The sequence below is a fragment of the Armigeres subalbatus genome, chromosome 2, assembly GCF_024139115.2.
Source record: "Armigeres subalbatus isolate Guangzhou_Male chromosome 2, GZ_Asu_2, whole genome shotgun sequence".
In the NCBI taxonomy this organism is placed as follows: domain Eukaryota; kingdom Metazoa; phylum Arthropoda; class Insecta; order Diptera; family Culicidae; genus Armigeres; species Armigeres subalbatus.
The window spans coordinates 236871440-236887019 of NC_085140.1; the positions used below are offsets into that span (position 1 = coordinate 236871440).

A 15580-nucleotide genomic window follows, 5' to 3' on the forward strand; every position below is an offset into this window, starting at 1 on the left:
GTACGTAACACCTTCCAGTCGTAAAATTCGAAAGCTAAACTTAGTCCTGGAACTGATTACGTAAGCCGAAGGTAACCTTATCCGTAGTAGAAATGCTTCACAGGAAACGTCATAATCGGCCGCTCCAAGCATTTGCAAGGTAAACATTTTTTCAACACCTTCAAAAACAACCCATCGAGCACTACCACAGCACAATCAAAATAAAACTTATCTCTGTTTTTACACGCAACCATGTACATCGTCTTAGCAGAGCTGGAAAAGATCACAGAGAAATGTGTAGTGAATGTGAATGAATTGTTATGGATAGAAAAAGAATAGGAGGATATGTAAGAGATGTGATTGGATGTGCTGAGGAAATTGTTTACCTTGGAATGCTTGTGAAGTGGGACAATGATCCCTAGTAATATCGTTGTACTTATAATGGTTTCATAGCACACCTGAATAGTAAATCGCTACCTTCAAGAACATTATAAAGCCATAAATATTACTTGGGATATTTCCTTTAAAGTTGAAGGACGTATTGCTGCTGCAAAAATGGTCTTTTGAGACGTAAGAAACCAGTTTACTGCCCATAAAATCTTGAATAACCCCCGCAGATATGGACCGAAACAAATATGAGACAGTCGTGGGTGTTGCAGCAGCTTCGTAACATACATACAGAAATGAAATTCGTTTTAGCTCATTCGGTAGTCATTTCGGAAATGAAGCAATGAAATTATGAGAAGCTTTTGTGGTTTTCAAGTAAAATGTGATGTGTACCACAGAAACTATGAGTGTACCAAGAGGAAAATATTATGAATCTTTCAAAATATGGCAGACTGACAATGGGCTGGCTATCTAGTACGAATGTTGGAAGAAGATGAAGACTGGAAATAGTTAATAATTGCTGGAACAAGATTGTGATTCATGCATAAATAAAAAAATACGCAAAAAATGCTTCTAAAACGCGTAAAATACAAAAATTAATGATTTTTCAACGTTTTTGATCCGTTTCAAAATTGGCTTTCTATGAATAAATGTTACAAATATGCATATTTCTAATTTTGAGGGTAAACTACTATTCATCATCCATCCATCCATTGTTATCAATTGACTTTTTGTACCGAATATTGGTGAAGAAAACAATAAACATCACTTTTTTCAATAAATCGCCGATGAAATATTTTAAAAAACCCCGTGCCTTATTTCAAATGGCCTTGCCTAACTTTCTGTGAAAAAAAATCAGAGGTACATGAAACTTCGATAATAATCCATTTTTTTACACCGGGTAGCTTACACTTCGGGAATTTGGTCCACGGATTTTTCCCCATGCATTTTTACATATGCGATGTTTTCGGGATTAAGGCACAAAACATCAAAATCACGGCCCAATTTAAAATGCACGGGAACAAAATTCGGCGGTAATTTTCTCCGAGATCTGAGGCTACCTTAAAGGTCCCCGTGCATTTTAATTGGTGCCGGGAATTTGACACTACAGGGAAGAAGACGCTATAATCTGTGCTCGAGAATATTCATAAATTTTGAACCATTTAGACATGCTACATTTGGTTGTTTCATTTGAGTAATGTATAGGAAACTAACTAGGGCAGTAAATTAGTTTGGAACACTACCTTCTTTTCGACGGTAGTTAATGTGATAGGTTAAGGAGGAAGTTAAATTTTCAACCAACAATCACGTATTTCTAGTAAGTGTTTGTGCAGCCGCTCAGGGTTGCGCTACCACAGCTATAATCTTGTTGCAGACAAAAAGAGACAAACGAAGCACTGCCGATCGGAAACCTCTTTCCATTGTCCAATTGTGCCATGATCATTATGAAAATTTCCATAACAAAATACAAAAAGCAATAAAACTGTTTAAATTTTCCATGAACAATAAACGCCTTTGAAGAAGCATCTATGGGAAAAATGCTCAGTTTTTTTTGCTTTATGGAAATTTTGCATTATTTAGGGAAATTTTATATTTATTTTTCTATTGTAAATTTCCTATTTTTTTATGGGTAGTTTTTATTTTAGTCGTTTTTGCCCACCAATTTGAAAATCTTAATTTCTCAAAAAATAGTTGTTGAAAAAGTTAAGGTTACAGCTTTTCACAATTCTTTAATAATTGAATGGAAAACCCGATTGGTGAAACGAAGATTTCAAAATAAGTGGAGTATAATAACTAGAGTGAGGGCGATTTCTGGGTGCCTTACTCTATCGGACACCAAAGAAATAAAATACGTGTGCTTCGATCAACAGTCTCACAAAAGTAACCTCTTTATTCGTAGTTCTCTAGGTACATTACCAACGCTTACTTGTGTCAGTGTCTACTATAAACGTGTATTGAAGTTAACTACTTTTTAAATAATCGTTATCTGCTCATGATAATTTGATTCTATGACAAAAGGTCGAAAAACAATAGGTCGACAGATTAAAGGTCAAAATGACAAAAAGTTCGAAAAGGACAACCCAATCAGTACAACGAATTGGTGTCACATGGTTCATAATGTACAATTACTTAACGTTTCTGTTTCGTGTACGCCACATGCAGTGCGATATTCTTGGGTTGTTTGTTTTCAAATTCCACACACGTGTTGTATTGCAATGTCATTGAAACATTTATCGCAATTCGAACATTTTTGATATCTTAATGCAACGTTTTGGTGCTTTAGTGTATCTGAATGGAAACAAAGTGTTTTTTAGAAGATGTTGAAGGTGCTACTTAGGAAAAGGTCGAAACGAACAAAAGGTCGAAAGGGAAAATGGTTGAAAAGGAGAAAAGGTCTAAAGGGACAAAAGGTCGATCAAGACCAAGTGGATAACAATTTGTGTGTATTCTAAAGGAATTTGTGAAATTCATTTAAACTTCAATCCGAAGAAAAGCACTTATCTCATCAATTAAAGTTGAAGAATGAGCAATTTTCAAAGAAGGAGTAATAACTATGAAACATTTCTTTATTAAAGTGTTTTTTACATTTTTATATAGTTCATCATGAAACAATACTATGAATATCTAGATAGTTCTGTTAAAGATAGAAAGGATATAAATTTGAGAAATAAATTAAATTTGTATTATGCGAGATTTATTCTCTTCGTTTCAGTTTCTTTTCTTTTCGACTTTTTGTCTTTTTCGACCTTTTGTCCCTTTCGACCTTTTGTCTCTTTCGACATTTTGTCCCTTTCGTCATTTTGTCACGTTCGACCTTTTTTCATTTTGACCTTTTGTCCCGTTCGACGTTTTGTCCTTTCGACCGTTTGTCCCTTTCAACCTTTTGTACTTTTCGACCAATTGTCCCTTCGACCTTTTGACTTTCGACCGTTTGTCCAATCAGTGAGTGCAACTAATAGATCGAAGTGACATTTGGCAAACTCAAACATCCTTCTATTAGTTAGCACTTAGGGATGATTCAAATATGACGTCCACTACTTTTTGGGATTTCTAGACGCCCTCCCCACCACTGCACAATGGGGAAAGTTTTGCACTTTTCGGGCAAAATTCACTAGCTCAAAGGGCCGCTGGCCAAAAATTTTGACCAAGGACTTTTCTAAAACAAAATTTTCCCAGGAATCGAATGGAGGCGATTTCGAAATCCGCACGCCATTCCTTATAGGTGGTTTTGGCCATTTTTCCCCAAACTCCCCCCAAAACTGTGATATTATGAACGATTTGCAGGCGTTGTAAGCAGTTTACGACATATTTCTGATTGAATCGCAATGAATAGAATATTTTTGGATAATCCCGGTGCTATTTCATCTGGAGAGTATGGTTATTTTCGGGGAATGTATGGTAAAATGGTCTTATTTATCTACATAAAAATATCCTTATAGATTTGGAAACCACTGAACCAATCAGCGAGAAAATTTGCTTGCGGTTTTTTTTGGCGACGAAGTTTCTCATGGCGGTTTGAGACCCCTTCCCCTTTCAAATGGGGGGCTCCCATACAAATGTAACAGATTTATGCATAACTTATCAAGCAAATGAAATTAAATACGGCATGTGGAGGTTTTTCAAGTCAAGAAATGGTTCTGTGAAAATGTTCTGTGGTATGAGACCCCTCCCCTTCGGGATGGGGGGGGAGGGAGGGGAGGAGGGAGGGGCCCATACAAATGAAATACAAATTTCTTCATAACTCGGGAGCTAATTAAGAAAATTGGACAAAATTTGGCAAGTAAAAGTTCTTGAAGACAAGAAACATTTCTGTGGTCTTTTGAGACCCTTCCTCCTCTCTGGGGGGCTTCCATACAAATAAACCAGAATTTTCTGCATAACTCGGAAACTATTCAAGAAAATGGTACCAAATTTGGCATGCAGCGATTTTCGAAGACAAGAAATGTTTATTTGGTGGTTCGAGTCCCCAAATGTTTCTATGGTGGTTTAAGACAAATCCTCCCCTCTGGAAGCGCGATGGGCTCATAAACAAATGAAACACAGTTTCTACATAACTCAAAAACTAATCAAGTAAGTGGAACCAAATTTGGCACGTGGAGGTTTAAGTGGAGTTTTTAAGTGTTGGGTATAAGTGTTTCTATGGTGATTCAAACCCCATCCTATCTCTAGAAGGGGGGCTCCCATTTTGAATATTTAGATTACAGTGCATTCTCATCTGCTATGCAGGTCAACGTCTGCCGTGTAAGCTATATTTCGTTCGGTATTATACATACATCATAGAAAAATTTTGTTTGGTAATTTGAGTTTTGAAAAATGCCTGAATTTCTTTTTATGGGACCCATAGTGCTAAACACCAATTTAACTCAGCTAGGCGAACTGAGGTGATATATGTGTGTATGTATATGCGCAAAAAACTCACTCATTTTTATATAACACTTACCTTTATCTGATTCGTTCGCAAGAAATTGCATCCTACGGGGAGTCCTATTCTATTGCTTCCTATTAAAAGTTGTCCGGATTGGACGCATGAGCATGACCAGGATGACCGTACAATTCATAGTTGCTACTCCGTGATTGACTAGAACTTGCGAAATCGCCCAGGGAACCAATTGAATGGAGCTTGGGATTCAGCTATCATTCTTAATGTACAAATTTCGGAAATTCATTCTACTAAGTCAATAACGGCACCTGACACGTTCATACGGTCATCAAGGAAAGGAAGGATTATTAGTTCGTTTCTCGTTGTTACTAGAGACTGAGTATACCTCTGCACCTCCACGATTGTCTCAGGACGTCTACCACACCACCGCTACCCGTACACACCCTCACGTTTTTGTACCTGAATGAGGCATGCACGAGAATAGCAGCATTTCGCATACGGTCATGGCGCCTTCTGTGGGTTTAAAGTGTCCTCGTACTTTTGACAATAGGGAAGAGGATAAACGAAATGTCAAACCCAAGCCAGATGTCAAAGTAATACAGGGACGGATACACTTTAAATTCACGGAAGCCGCCATTACCGTGCGCAAAAAGCTTGATATAGCATCTCTCGCGCTTAATATCATAATGGCGTAAGCGCATTAATCGATTTTTTGTTTCGTTTATAACTAAACTGGACCAGAAATTATAGCCGTGATTGTTGCTTCTGGTGCAAGATGCAACCATCCTTTATTATGCTAAACATGCTACTGCTACTAAGTAACAGGCTATATAGAAATTCTATACCTAGAATCGTGTTTGATTTGCAAAGAGATTTAGCTATATGATGATTGAAATTATCTAATATGAAATAGGAAAGGGCCAGGTGATGTCCTGCTTATGAGGCAGAAGTAGTGGCACAAGGCCACCAAGCCCCTCTTCATAGGAAGTTGTCCAGATTGGACTGCGGGCTCAAACCAAAAAACAATTTTTATTGTACGAAGACACCCTTATTCGCTTAGAACGTTCAAGAAATCTTTTGCAATATAAGTCTTAACCGAGAAAATGTCATGGAACATGATCGATTTTATGAACCATCCTACTATATATTGTAGAAACTTGTTAGTTTATCGAATGTAGGGGGCTTAAAGAACCATAGTGTTATTTAAAAAGTATTTACACATATTTCGGATTTTAGTATTAAAAAGCCGCATTTGGGCCCTTGCGGACCACTAAAAAAGTATATTGAAGGATTTGATTTTATCTGCTCGTCGTTATTCGTCATTATCATCATCACTGTCTTCTATGGCACACATGTCCTCTATGAAGTCGTCTGTTTGTACATCACTGGGATCCAGGTAATAGCATTTCAAACGTTCTTGAAATTCTTCGTCGGTTGGTTGCCTTATTTGTTTACGCAACGAAGTCAGCGACATTTTAGGATCTGACCATGTTAATGAAGCTTTCATCATATCTTCAAGGTTGGTTTCTGGAGATGTTTTTCGAGAAAGATGTGGTCGTATAAATTTGTACCGCTTATGGCACCTTTCACCTGCTTGTTCATCCAAGAAGCTTAGAGGATATGGCTGCAGAAATAATAATTTTAATCAAATTTTATTCAAATTTGTAAAATATAAAAAAACTTACTACTCTCTGTATAAACTCGCTCAGATGCGTGTACTTGTGGATACACGGTGGGAGTTTTTTTGTGAAGGGAAATTCAGTATTGATTTGTAATTCAATACAATTGGTCAACGCAGATACCTTGTTGGGGTCAAGTCGTTTTGATGATAGAGCTAAACAGCTAATTATTCGAAGGTTCCACACAAGCTCGCTGTTGATACCGAGAATTTCGGCCAATTTTACCGGCTCCGATAACAGACGCCGTGCCATATTGCCGTTATTGGAGCTTCCACTACCTCCTGGCTTTGGACGGTTTACTTGGACTTTGAAATGTGATTCCAAGTCATTCGAAATCTGCCTCATCTTCGCCTTCACTTCTGGATTTGTCAAAGCTGGATTCCCACAAACAGCCTTCTTAGAAGAATGTCGGATCAGCCATTCAACGGTATTCAATCTAGAGTGGAATAGCGAAGGGCCTATTCGTGGATCCGCCCCTTGGACGCACAAAGGGCACGCATGTGTATCTCGGTTACCCACGATCGCATTGGCAGCCTTCCCATCGATTAGAGTGTATATTCCACATACTTTAACGCGAATAATTCATTCCCTGTTCTTCGTTAGAAGCGAGCAGTTCGTTTTTTTTTGCTCTCATCTCGCGTGAAGTTTTCCTAGCGTTTTTCTTCAGTAGAAGTTTTTACACTAGGTTTTTTAAACGCGTTTTGTGCCCTGTGACTGGGAAGCAGCACACCCTGGCCGAGACCTCCGGTGTGTCTGTTAAAGGCACTTCCGGCTACGACAACCTGCCGGATCGCAAGTCGCAACTTCCAAAAGCTGCATCACCATCAGCAGCAGAAAGTGCGGCAATCGTTTTGCTACAGAAGCCCCCGTCCCCATCGTAGCAGCCAGTACGACGACGAAGCCTGCCTGCAGAGGAGTCGCCATCGACACCGGTACGCTACCTACCTACACAAGGCTGTTATTGTCGGTAAATATCTCGCCTCTTGTTTTCGGTCTCTCGCATCTTGTGAATTGGTAGTTGAATTTAATGAGCGAAACTTTCCACCACAAAGCGAACATAGCGCCGAAACCGGCTCAACTCCCGCTGAAACTGTTTTGCACAAACCGGTCAACAACTCTAATTCTCCTGGGACTTTTAACCTGCCTTCGCCTGATCCTATGGATACTAACCAGGCAAGTGGATCAACACCCCCGGCGACCCCCCGCCTAAAAGCGTACCCGCCCGGATCTAAGGGCCCATTTCTGGTTTTCTTTCGGCCCAAAGGTAAACCGCTAAACAAATTGCGAATCGAAAAAGATCTGGCAAAATCGTTTCAGGGCATTATTGAAGTGAATGCCCCAAGCCGTAATAAGTTACGAGTCACTGTAAGTGATCGTGAACAGGCCAACAGAATTGCTGCCTTCGAGCTCTTTCGATTGGAATATCACGTATACATCGCAAGCAGTGAAGTCGAGATTGCAGGAGTGGTCACCGAGCCGTTTCTAACATGTGCTGCAGAAGATGGCACCAAAAAACCGTCTGATTCGTATCGTGTGACCTTTTCTGGGTCTGCCCTTCCTGACCACCTTGTTCTAGGGAAACTTCGATTACCAGTGCGCCTCTATATACCGACCGTAATGCACTGTAAAAAGTGCCAGCAGATTGGTCACCAGAGACCTACTGCTGCAATAAACCACGGTGTAGCAAATGCGGTGAGCAGCATGCCGAGGGTCTCTGCAGTAAACAGCCGAAGTGTACCTGCTGTGGCGAAGCTCCGCATGAACTCACTGCGTGTGCTCGGTATATAGAGAGGAAAAACATCAAATCCGCTCAATAAAACAGCGGTCAAGGCGATCCTATGCAGAAATGCTGAAGACGCTTGCCCCAGCCGCTGTTCCATCAACCCGTTCTATCGCCAGCTCAAATGTCTTCTCTTCCCTGCCCTTAGATGATCAAGGCTCAGACTCTGGGGACGGTGAAGAATATACTGTCATCGAAACAGGGACAAAAAGAAAGCGAGCAAGGTGCAGGCCAAAACGCCAGCACGCTTTTCAAGATGTTCCTGTCGTTGAACAGAGTACTCGACCCTCCCCTGGAAAATTAGCAAGTGGTGGGAAACCCCAAAAAGTTTCTCCTATGGGGTTCAAGTTTGCGGCTGGCAATTTCCCGCCACTTCCGGGAACATCTAAAACCCCAGCTGTTCCAGTTTTTTGCCCAGAAAGCTTACATCAGCAACAAAATCATCAGGCGGTTCAACATAACCATGTTGAGGTACCCGATAAAATGACTCTTTCTGGGATTGTGGATTTCATCTTCAATACTCTAGAAATCTCTCCCGCAGTGAGAAACATTATCAACATGATAATCTCACTGGTGAAACCCTTATTGAAGCAATTGATTTCAAAATGGCCTGTTCTTGATTCAATCTTATCCCTCGATGGCTAATTTAACCAACGAGGTCGGGGATAAGATCGTAGTCCTGCAGTGGAACTGTAGGAGTATTTTTAAAAACCTAGATCCGTTTAAGTTTTTAGTTCACAGCTCATGCTGTGACGCATTTGCTCTTAGTGAAACATGGCTTTCTCCAGACAAAGTTCTCTCTTTCCACGATTTCAACATTATTCGCCTAGATCGAGGAGATGGATATGGAGGGGTGCTCTTGGGGATCAACAAGCTCCACTCCTTTTACAGAATAGATCTTCCCTCGATGACAGGCACTGAGGTAGTCGCATGTCATGTCACCATACGAGGAAAAAGCCTCAGCATAGCTTCTGTGTATATACCGCCGAATGCTTCTATGCGACGCAGAGATCTTAACGAAATCTGCTCCGCTATGCCTGAGCCACGGTTGATTCTAGGAGACTTTAACTCACACGGTACGGCCTGGGGAACTTACCGATGACAACCGTTCTTCGTTGATTTACGACATGTGCGACTACTTCAATATGACATATTTAAATAACGGAGAAGCAACACGTGTGGCACCTTCAGGACTCGAAAGTAGAATTGACCTCTCAATCTGTTCGATTTCACTAACATTGGATTGTACGTGGAAAGTAATTCAAGATCCCCATGGTAGTGATCACTTGCCTATCGAAATCTCAATCACCAATGGATCGTATCAGTCTCGCCAGATTGACGTTGCGTACGACCTCACGAAACACATTGACTGGGGAAGATACACCGAGGCGATCATCGTCGGTGAGCATTCGATCGATATTCTTCCTCCGATGGAAGAATACCAGTTTCTCTCCGGGCTAATCCTAGACAGCGCAGTTCAATCACAGCGTCGATCTATACCGGGATCTCAAATACGTCGCCGTCCGCCTTCTCCTCTTTGGTGGGATGAAGAGTGTACTAAAGTCTATCGGGAAAAGTCCAACGCGTTCAAGGACTATCGAAAACGTGGTACTCGAGATAATTACGATCGTTATGCCTCTCTTGAACGTAAGTTTAAGAGTCTTGCGAATGCTAAGAAACGCGGTTATTGGCGCCATTTTGTTGATGGTCTTTCGCGCGAAACGTCGATGAAAACACTTTGGGCCGTCGGGAGAAGAATGCGTAACGCGTCATCGATTAACGAAGATAGGGAAAGTTCCCCTCGATGGATCTTCGCTTTCGCCAAAAAGTGTGTCCAGATTCCGTCAAAATTCAACGGTTCGCACGCGAAGCAACCTCCAGTCGACACGAGATGGACGCCCCATTTTCGATGAGTTGATTTCTCACTTGCTCTCCTTTCATGTAATAATACCGCTCCAGGAATGGATAGAATTAAATTCAACTTGCTTAAAACCTCCCAGACGTCGCGAAGAGGCGCATGCTGAATTTATTTAATCAATTCGTGGAAAGCAACATTGTTCCGGATGAATGGAGACAAGTGAGGGTGATCGCTATCAAAAAACCCGATAAACCCGCTTCGGATCATAACTCGTACCGTCCAATCGCGATGTTGTCGTGTATACGGAAGCTGTTAGAGAAGATGATTCTCAATCGGCTCGACCGATGGGTCGAATCAAATGGCTTTCTATCAGATACTCAATTTGGATTCCGCAGAGGCAAGGGAACGAACGACTGTCTTGCATTGCTTACTACAGAAATCCAACTGGCCTATTCTCAAAAAGAACAAATGGGTTCAGTTTTCTTGGATATTAAGGGGCTTTTGACTCAGTTTGCGTTGACGTCCTTTCAGACAAACTCCACGAGTGTGGGCTTTCACCAATACTAAACAACTATTTGTACAACTTGTTGTCTGAGAAACATATGAGTTTTTCTCATGGAAACTCAACAACTTCAAGAATTAGTTACATGGGTCTCCCCCAGGGCTCATGTTTAAGTCCCCTTCTTTACAATTTTATGTTAAAGACATCGATGGATGTCTTGTGGGAAATTGCTCGTTAAGACAGCTTGCGGATGACGCTGTTGTCTCCGTTACAGGAACAGGGGCGGGCGATCTGCAAGGACCATTGCAAGATACTCTGGACAATTTGTCTACTTGGGCTTTAAAGCTGGGTATCGAATTCTCTCCGGAGAAAACTGAGCTGATTGTCTTTTCTAGGAAGCATACGCCAGCAAAATTAAAGCTTCATCTTAGGGGTAAGATAATCTCTCAAGGCATTTCACATAAATACTTAGGGGTCTGGTTCGACTCGAAAGGCACCTGGGGAATGCACATTAGACATCTGTATCAGAAATGCCAACAAAGAATCAACTTCATGCGGACAGTTACCGGTACGTGGTGGGGAGCCCACCGGAAGATCTGATAAAGCTATATCGTACAACGATCTTGTCGGTTATCGAATACGGTAGTTTTTGTTTTCAAGCCGCCGCGAAAACTCATATATTGAAGCTCGAACGCATTCAATATCGTTGCCTCCGCATCGCGCTAGGCTGTATGAACTCGACTCATACAATGAGTTTAGAGGTACTCGCGGGAGTACTTCCTTTATCAGATCGCATCGCGGAAATATCGCTCAGATTCCTCATTCGGTGTGAGGTTTTAAATCCATTGGTAATTGAGAATTTTGAGAAGCTAATCGAACGAAACTTCCAATCAAAATTTATGGCACTGTACTACTGGTACATGAGCATGGAGATTGGCCCTTCTTCGAATGTTCCCCATCATGATTGCTTCTTAGACTCCTCCAGTTCTTCTGTAGCTTTTGATCTGACCATGAGAGAAGAGATCCATGGAATTCCAGATCCTCTCCGAATGGAGTGTATACCACCAATTTTCACAAGTAAATACAGCCATGTCAGTTGCGTCAAAAGTTTTTCACCGACGGGTCAAAATAAATGAATCCACTGGATTTGGTGTCTTCAACGAATTGCATAGCGCCGCTCGAAAACTTCAAAATCCTTGTTCCGTATATGTTGCAGAATTAGCAGCTATACACTACGCATTGGAGCGAATTGCCTCTCTTCCCTCTGATCAATACTTCATTTTTACGGATAGTCTCAGCTCAATAGAGGCTATACGTTCAATGAGGCCGGTACAGCACTCACCGTATTTCCTGAGCGAAATACGATCCATATTGAGTGCTCTATCGAATCGCTATTACACTATCACTTTGGTATGGGTCCCTTCACATTGCTCGATCCCGGGTAATGAGAGAGCGGACTCACTTGCCAAGGTGGGCGCTATGGAAGGTGATATATACGAGCGTCAAATCGCCTTTAACGATTTTTTTTTAAATTTCTCGTTTACAAGCCTTGCTCAGTTGGCAACGAAAATGGGATGAAGGAGATTTGGGTAGGTGGTTACATTCCATTCTCCCGCAGGTCTCGAAAAGACCTTGGTTCAAGGGGTTGGACCTTAGCCGAGACTTTATTAAGGTAATGTGTCGTCTAATGTCCAACCACTACTCACTAAACGCGCATTCCTATCGAGTAGGACTCGCAGACAGCAATCGATGCGGTTGTGGGGCAGGCTATCAGGACATCAATCACGTTGTCTGGAACTGCCCCGAATACGGTATTGCCAGGTCCGATTTATATGCATCCCTCCGGGCCCGAGGGAAATCAGAAAATGAGGACATTAGAGATGTGTTGGGAAAGCTTGATATTGACTACATGGCCCTTGTTCACAATTTTTTGAAGCGCATCAACGTCATTGTTTGATTCCCTCTCCCCCCATTCGTAGGGCCATGTCCACCTTGTATTCTCCCACTCCGCTCGGTAGAAACGTTTTGCTTGTATAATTGCAGTTTGTCCCTGTTCTGAACCACACCAATCATCATGGGAAGACTGCATCAACGCTACCTACGGACACCAATATAATCCCAAGCCCCAATCCCATCCAATTTTTTTTTGTATGTACTCCTTAACCTCGACCAAGCCGCGAGTTTTTCGGCTCCCCAAAACTAACATAAGAACATAAGAAGCAAAAAATGAAATTGTAATAAAATTTCAATTGACTTTCGGCTCCGTTATGCCTTCGAGCGCTTGAGCCTTCAAATAAACGCTAAGTGAAAAAAAAAACGCGAATAATTTTTCCGTGTGCATGGACTTCAATTGGGATTCGGTTAATATCTTCCAATTCCTCCATGAATTGGCTGAACATAGACCTTGTTAGTGCATCATTTTCTTTGACCCAATTCATAGATCTGACTCTACAGAAATAATCCGATTGTGGGCTTGGATTCTGCCAAAGAAGATTTCCGGCTTGTGTCACTATCATAAGGGTCATATAATGTTCAGATAATAGCGAATCATCTTTTCCGGTGATACTACCTTGATTATAGTGGGTAAATCCGGTCGCAGAATCCACTCCTCCTGTAACATGAACAACGAGGTCGAGCACACCAGAATCTGTCGCCTCCGAGATAACCTTTTCTGCTACTTCTTCAATATCACATATACGAACCACATCAAATCTAACCAGATTACGAACAGTAACGCTGGAGGATAGGTAGCCGCTGTCCCAGTTGGGCTTAGATATTGGAGGAATTATTGCATTTCTGCACTCAATAATTTTCACCCAGGGTTGAAGTAGTTTAACCCCAAGATGTTGCTTACTGAAAGCGGCAATTGCCTCATACTTTCGTTTGCTCAGCCCAAGCCTTGTTTTCAAAAGTAAACTGGCTTCTGTGGAGGATTCAGATTGAATTGAACGATTCTCGAAAGCTTGCAGAATTTCGTTTGCCGAAGATTCTTGACCCTTTCTCAACAAGGCAAGAAGTTTTGATAACGCTGGCAAACAACTTTGACGAGCAGCTTTTTCTGCCGACCAGATCAGTTGTTCTAGAGGATCGTCGTTGATCTGCAGTCTGCACCGTCTATGCTGCGAATTTTCGGAGAGTCGGTCAAAAGGCTTTGGTTTACGACCACGCTTTTTAGGAACATTTGGAGAGGCAGATGGTGGTTTTACATCCTTTCTTTGGGATTGATCCTCAGGATTTACGGGATGTAGATGCACTGCCTTAGCTGACGATGATGTTGAATTTGCCGATGGCGTCACCGATTTTGGATTAACAAACTAAATAAACCAAATATTTGTTTACTTTTAATCTATCCAAAATTTACAAAAAGTAGTTATAAAAGGTAGAAAGTACATCTTAATATAACTCGCCAACGAATTTACTAATTTGCAAGTTTCATAATTTATTAAATGTCTCTTAGACGCCGCAATGCACTTAGAAAGTGTGCAGAGAAGAAGCGCAAAATTCTAATCAGTTGAATTTTATATTTAACATTAAACTTTTTCGACTTCATGGAAAAAAACAAAACAACAAATCTATTCACACTTTCAAATTAAGCTTATAGCACATACCTCAACCGATGAATCCAACCATTTTGAATTGCGATCGTAGAAACGTTTTTCACTTTTAACTGATATCCATCGTCGAGTGAACTGCTTAATCCAATTTTCGTATTAAGTCCAATTATTTTGTACTTCCTTTGATCTTTCTCGAAACCCATTGAACTAAACGGTCATGGTTCTTATTTAATTTAAGAAAAGTTTTCGCGATATCTCTATTGGTTAACATGTTTCAAGCACTTTGAATGTAGATCGACTATTAACACGGAATGATTAATAGGAAATGTCAAAATTAACACGTTCTCGCATATCGTGCCTACTACGACTACTCACATATCGAGATATTATTGAGCATCTTTTATGCTTATAGTAACATGGTAAGGCTTTGTGCACAAATTGCGAAACGCAAAAAAAAACATAACATTTTGAACCCCCTTGAAAAATTCAGTAGCAAATGTCCAAACTCGCCCTTCGCCCTTTATTCATGGAACGCTCAATCCCCCTATTTCTCAATTGCTATAAAAACATTATAAAAATCAGTTATTATAGTTTTTATGTTTCAATAATTTTTTTCTGCAGCAAATTGAACTGCTGCAATTTGCGTATTCGCCCTATGATTTTCTTTTTGATTGTGTAAAAAACTCCATCTCTCCTATGTCACAATAAGTAGCGGTTACTCAACCTCTCTCTTTCTTTATGTGTTACATGGTTGGTGCACAAAGCCTGGGGTACTGAAACTTAATGTTAGAATAAAAGCATTTATACATAAATACGGAAGCCAACTGAAAATATTCCTAATTACTTTTAAGCGTCTTAGCGGAAAAATATACACAACTAATTATATTTGTTTGAAAATATCCTATTACGTGAATTTCTTTGTAACCAAGCAAAAGCCTTTGCCCCGTATTTCATGTTGCTTTTATGATTTTGAATAATTGTTGTAAATTGTTGTATATTCTTTGTATAGTACCCATCATGTATAAACATGGAAAAATACATGATTTCTTCGAAGTTACGCCATCTGCAATGAGTTCAGTAAGTAAATCTCACTTAAATTTGAAAAATAAGTTCGCCAAAACAAACATTTTTCGTGTAAACAGAATGCTATAAATTTATTGAAAATTATTAAATTCAGGCTTTTTTCGCAAAGGCTATTTGTGCGCACTAATAATAATCTATCCACTATAGTAATAATGTCCACGAAACAAAATTTATTTGTGTTCAAATTTTTCATGTAGTAAAAATTTGAATATGAATTGTTCAAAATTAAAAGATAAAAATCTCAGTTCGAATCTGAATAAATTGTATATTGCCTGATGAAATTGTTTTTGGATAAATTTTAATATATTCTTTGTTTTTAATGGTTCATTATATTATTCTACCTTCATCAATACATTTTACAGAAACATGTAACAAGA

General features: G+C 40.3%; 1 protein-coding gene and 1 pseudogene across 1 annotated transcript; one reads left to right on the forward strand and one right to left on the reverse strand.

Annotated features, from left to right (window-relative positions):
- LOC134216052 (Bardet-Biedl syndrome 2 protein homolog) overlaps nt 1-15580 on the forward strand; it is a 73166-nt pseudogene that overhangs the window by 41520 nt on the left and 16066 nt on the right.
- LOC134215829 (uncharacterized) lies at nt 6060-14323 on the reverse strand. Its single transcript, XM_062694938.1, has 4 exons — nt 14175-14323; nt 12887-13779; nt 6433-6992; nt 6060-6371 (listed from the first exon to the last, which is right to left on the reverse strand). The coding sequence occupies exons 1-4, from the start codon at nt 14321-14323 to the stop codon at nt 6060-6062; spliced, it is 1914 nt and encodes a 637-aa protein (XP_062550922.1).

Bases quoted from the DNA above. Each gene is read 5' to 3' on its own strand.
- LOC134215829 (XM_062694938.1), bottom strand. From the start codon at position 14,323: ATGGGTTTCGAGAAAGATCAAAGGAAGTACAAAATAATTGGACTTAAT. The intron at 13,780-14,174 runs GTATGTGCTATA...TCAATCCCAAAG, and splicing joins GGTTGGATTCATCGGTTGAG to AAAGGATGTAAAACCACCAT. The intron at 6,372-6,432 runs GTAAGTTTTTTT...TTATTTCTGCAG, and splicing joins GCGAGTTTATACAGAGAGTA to CCATATCCTCTAAGCTTCTT.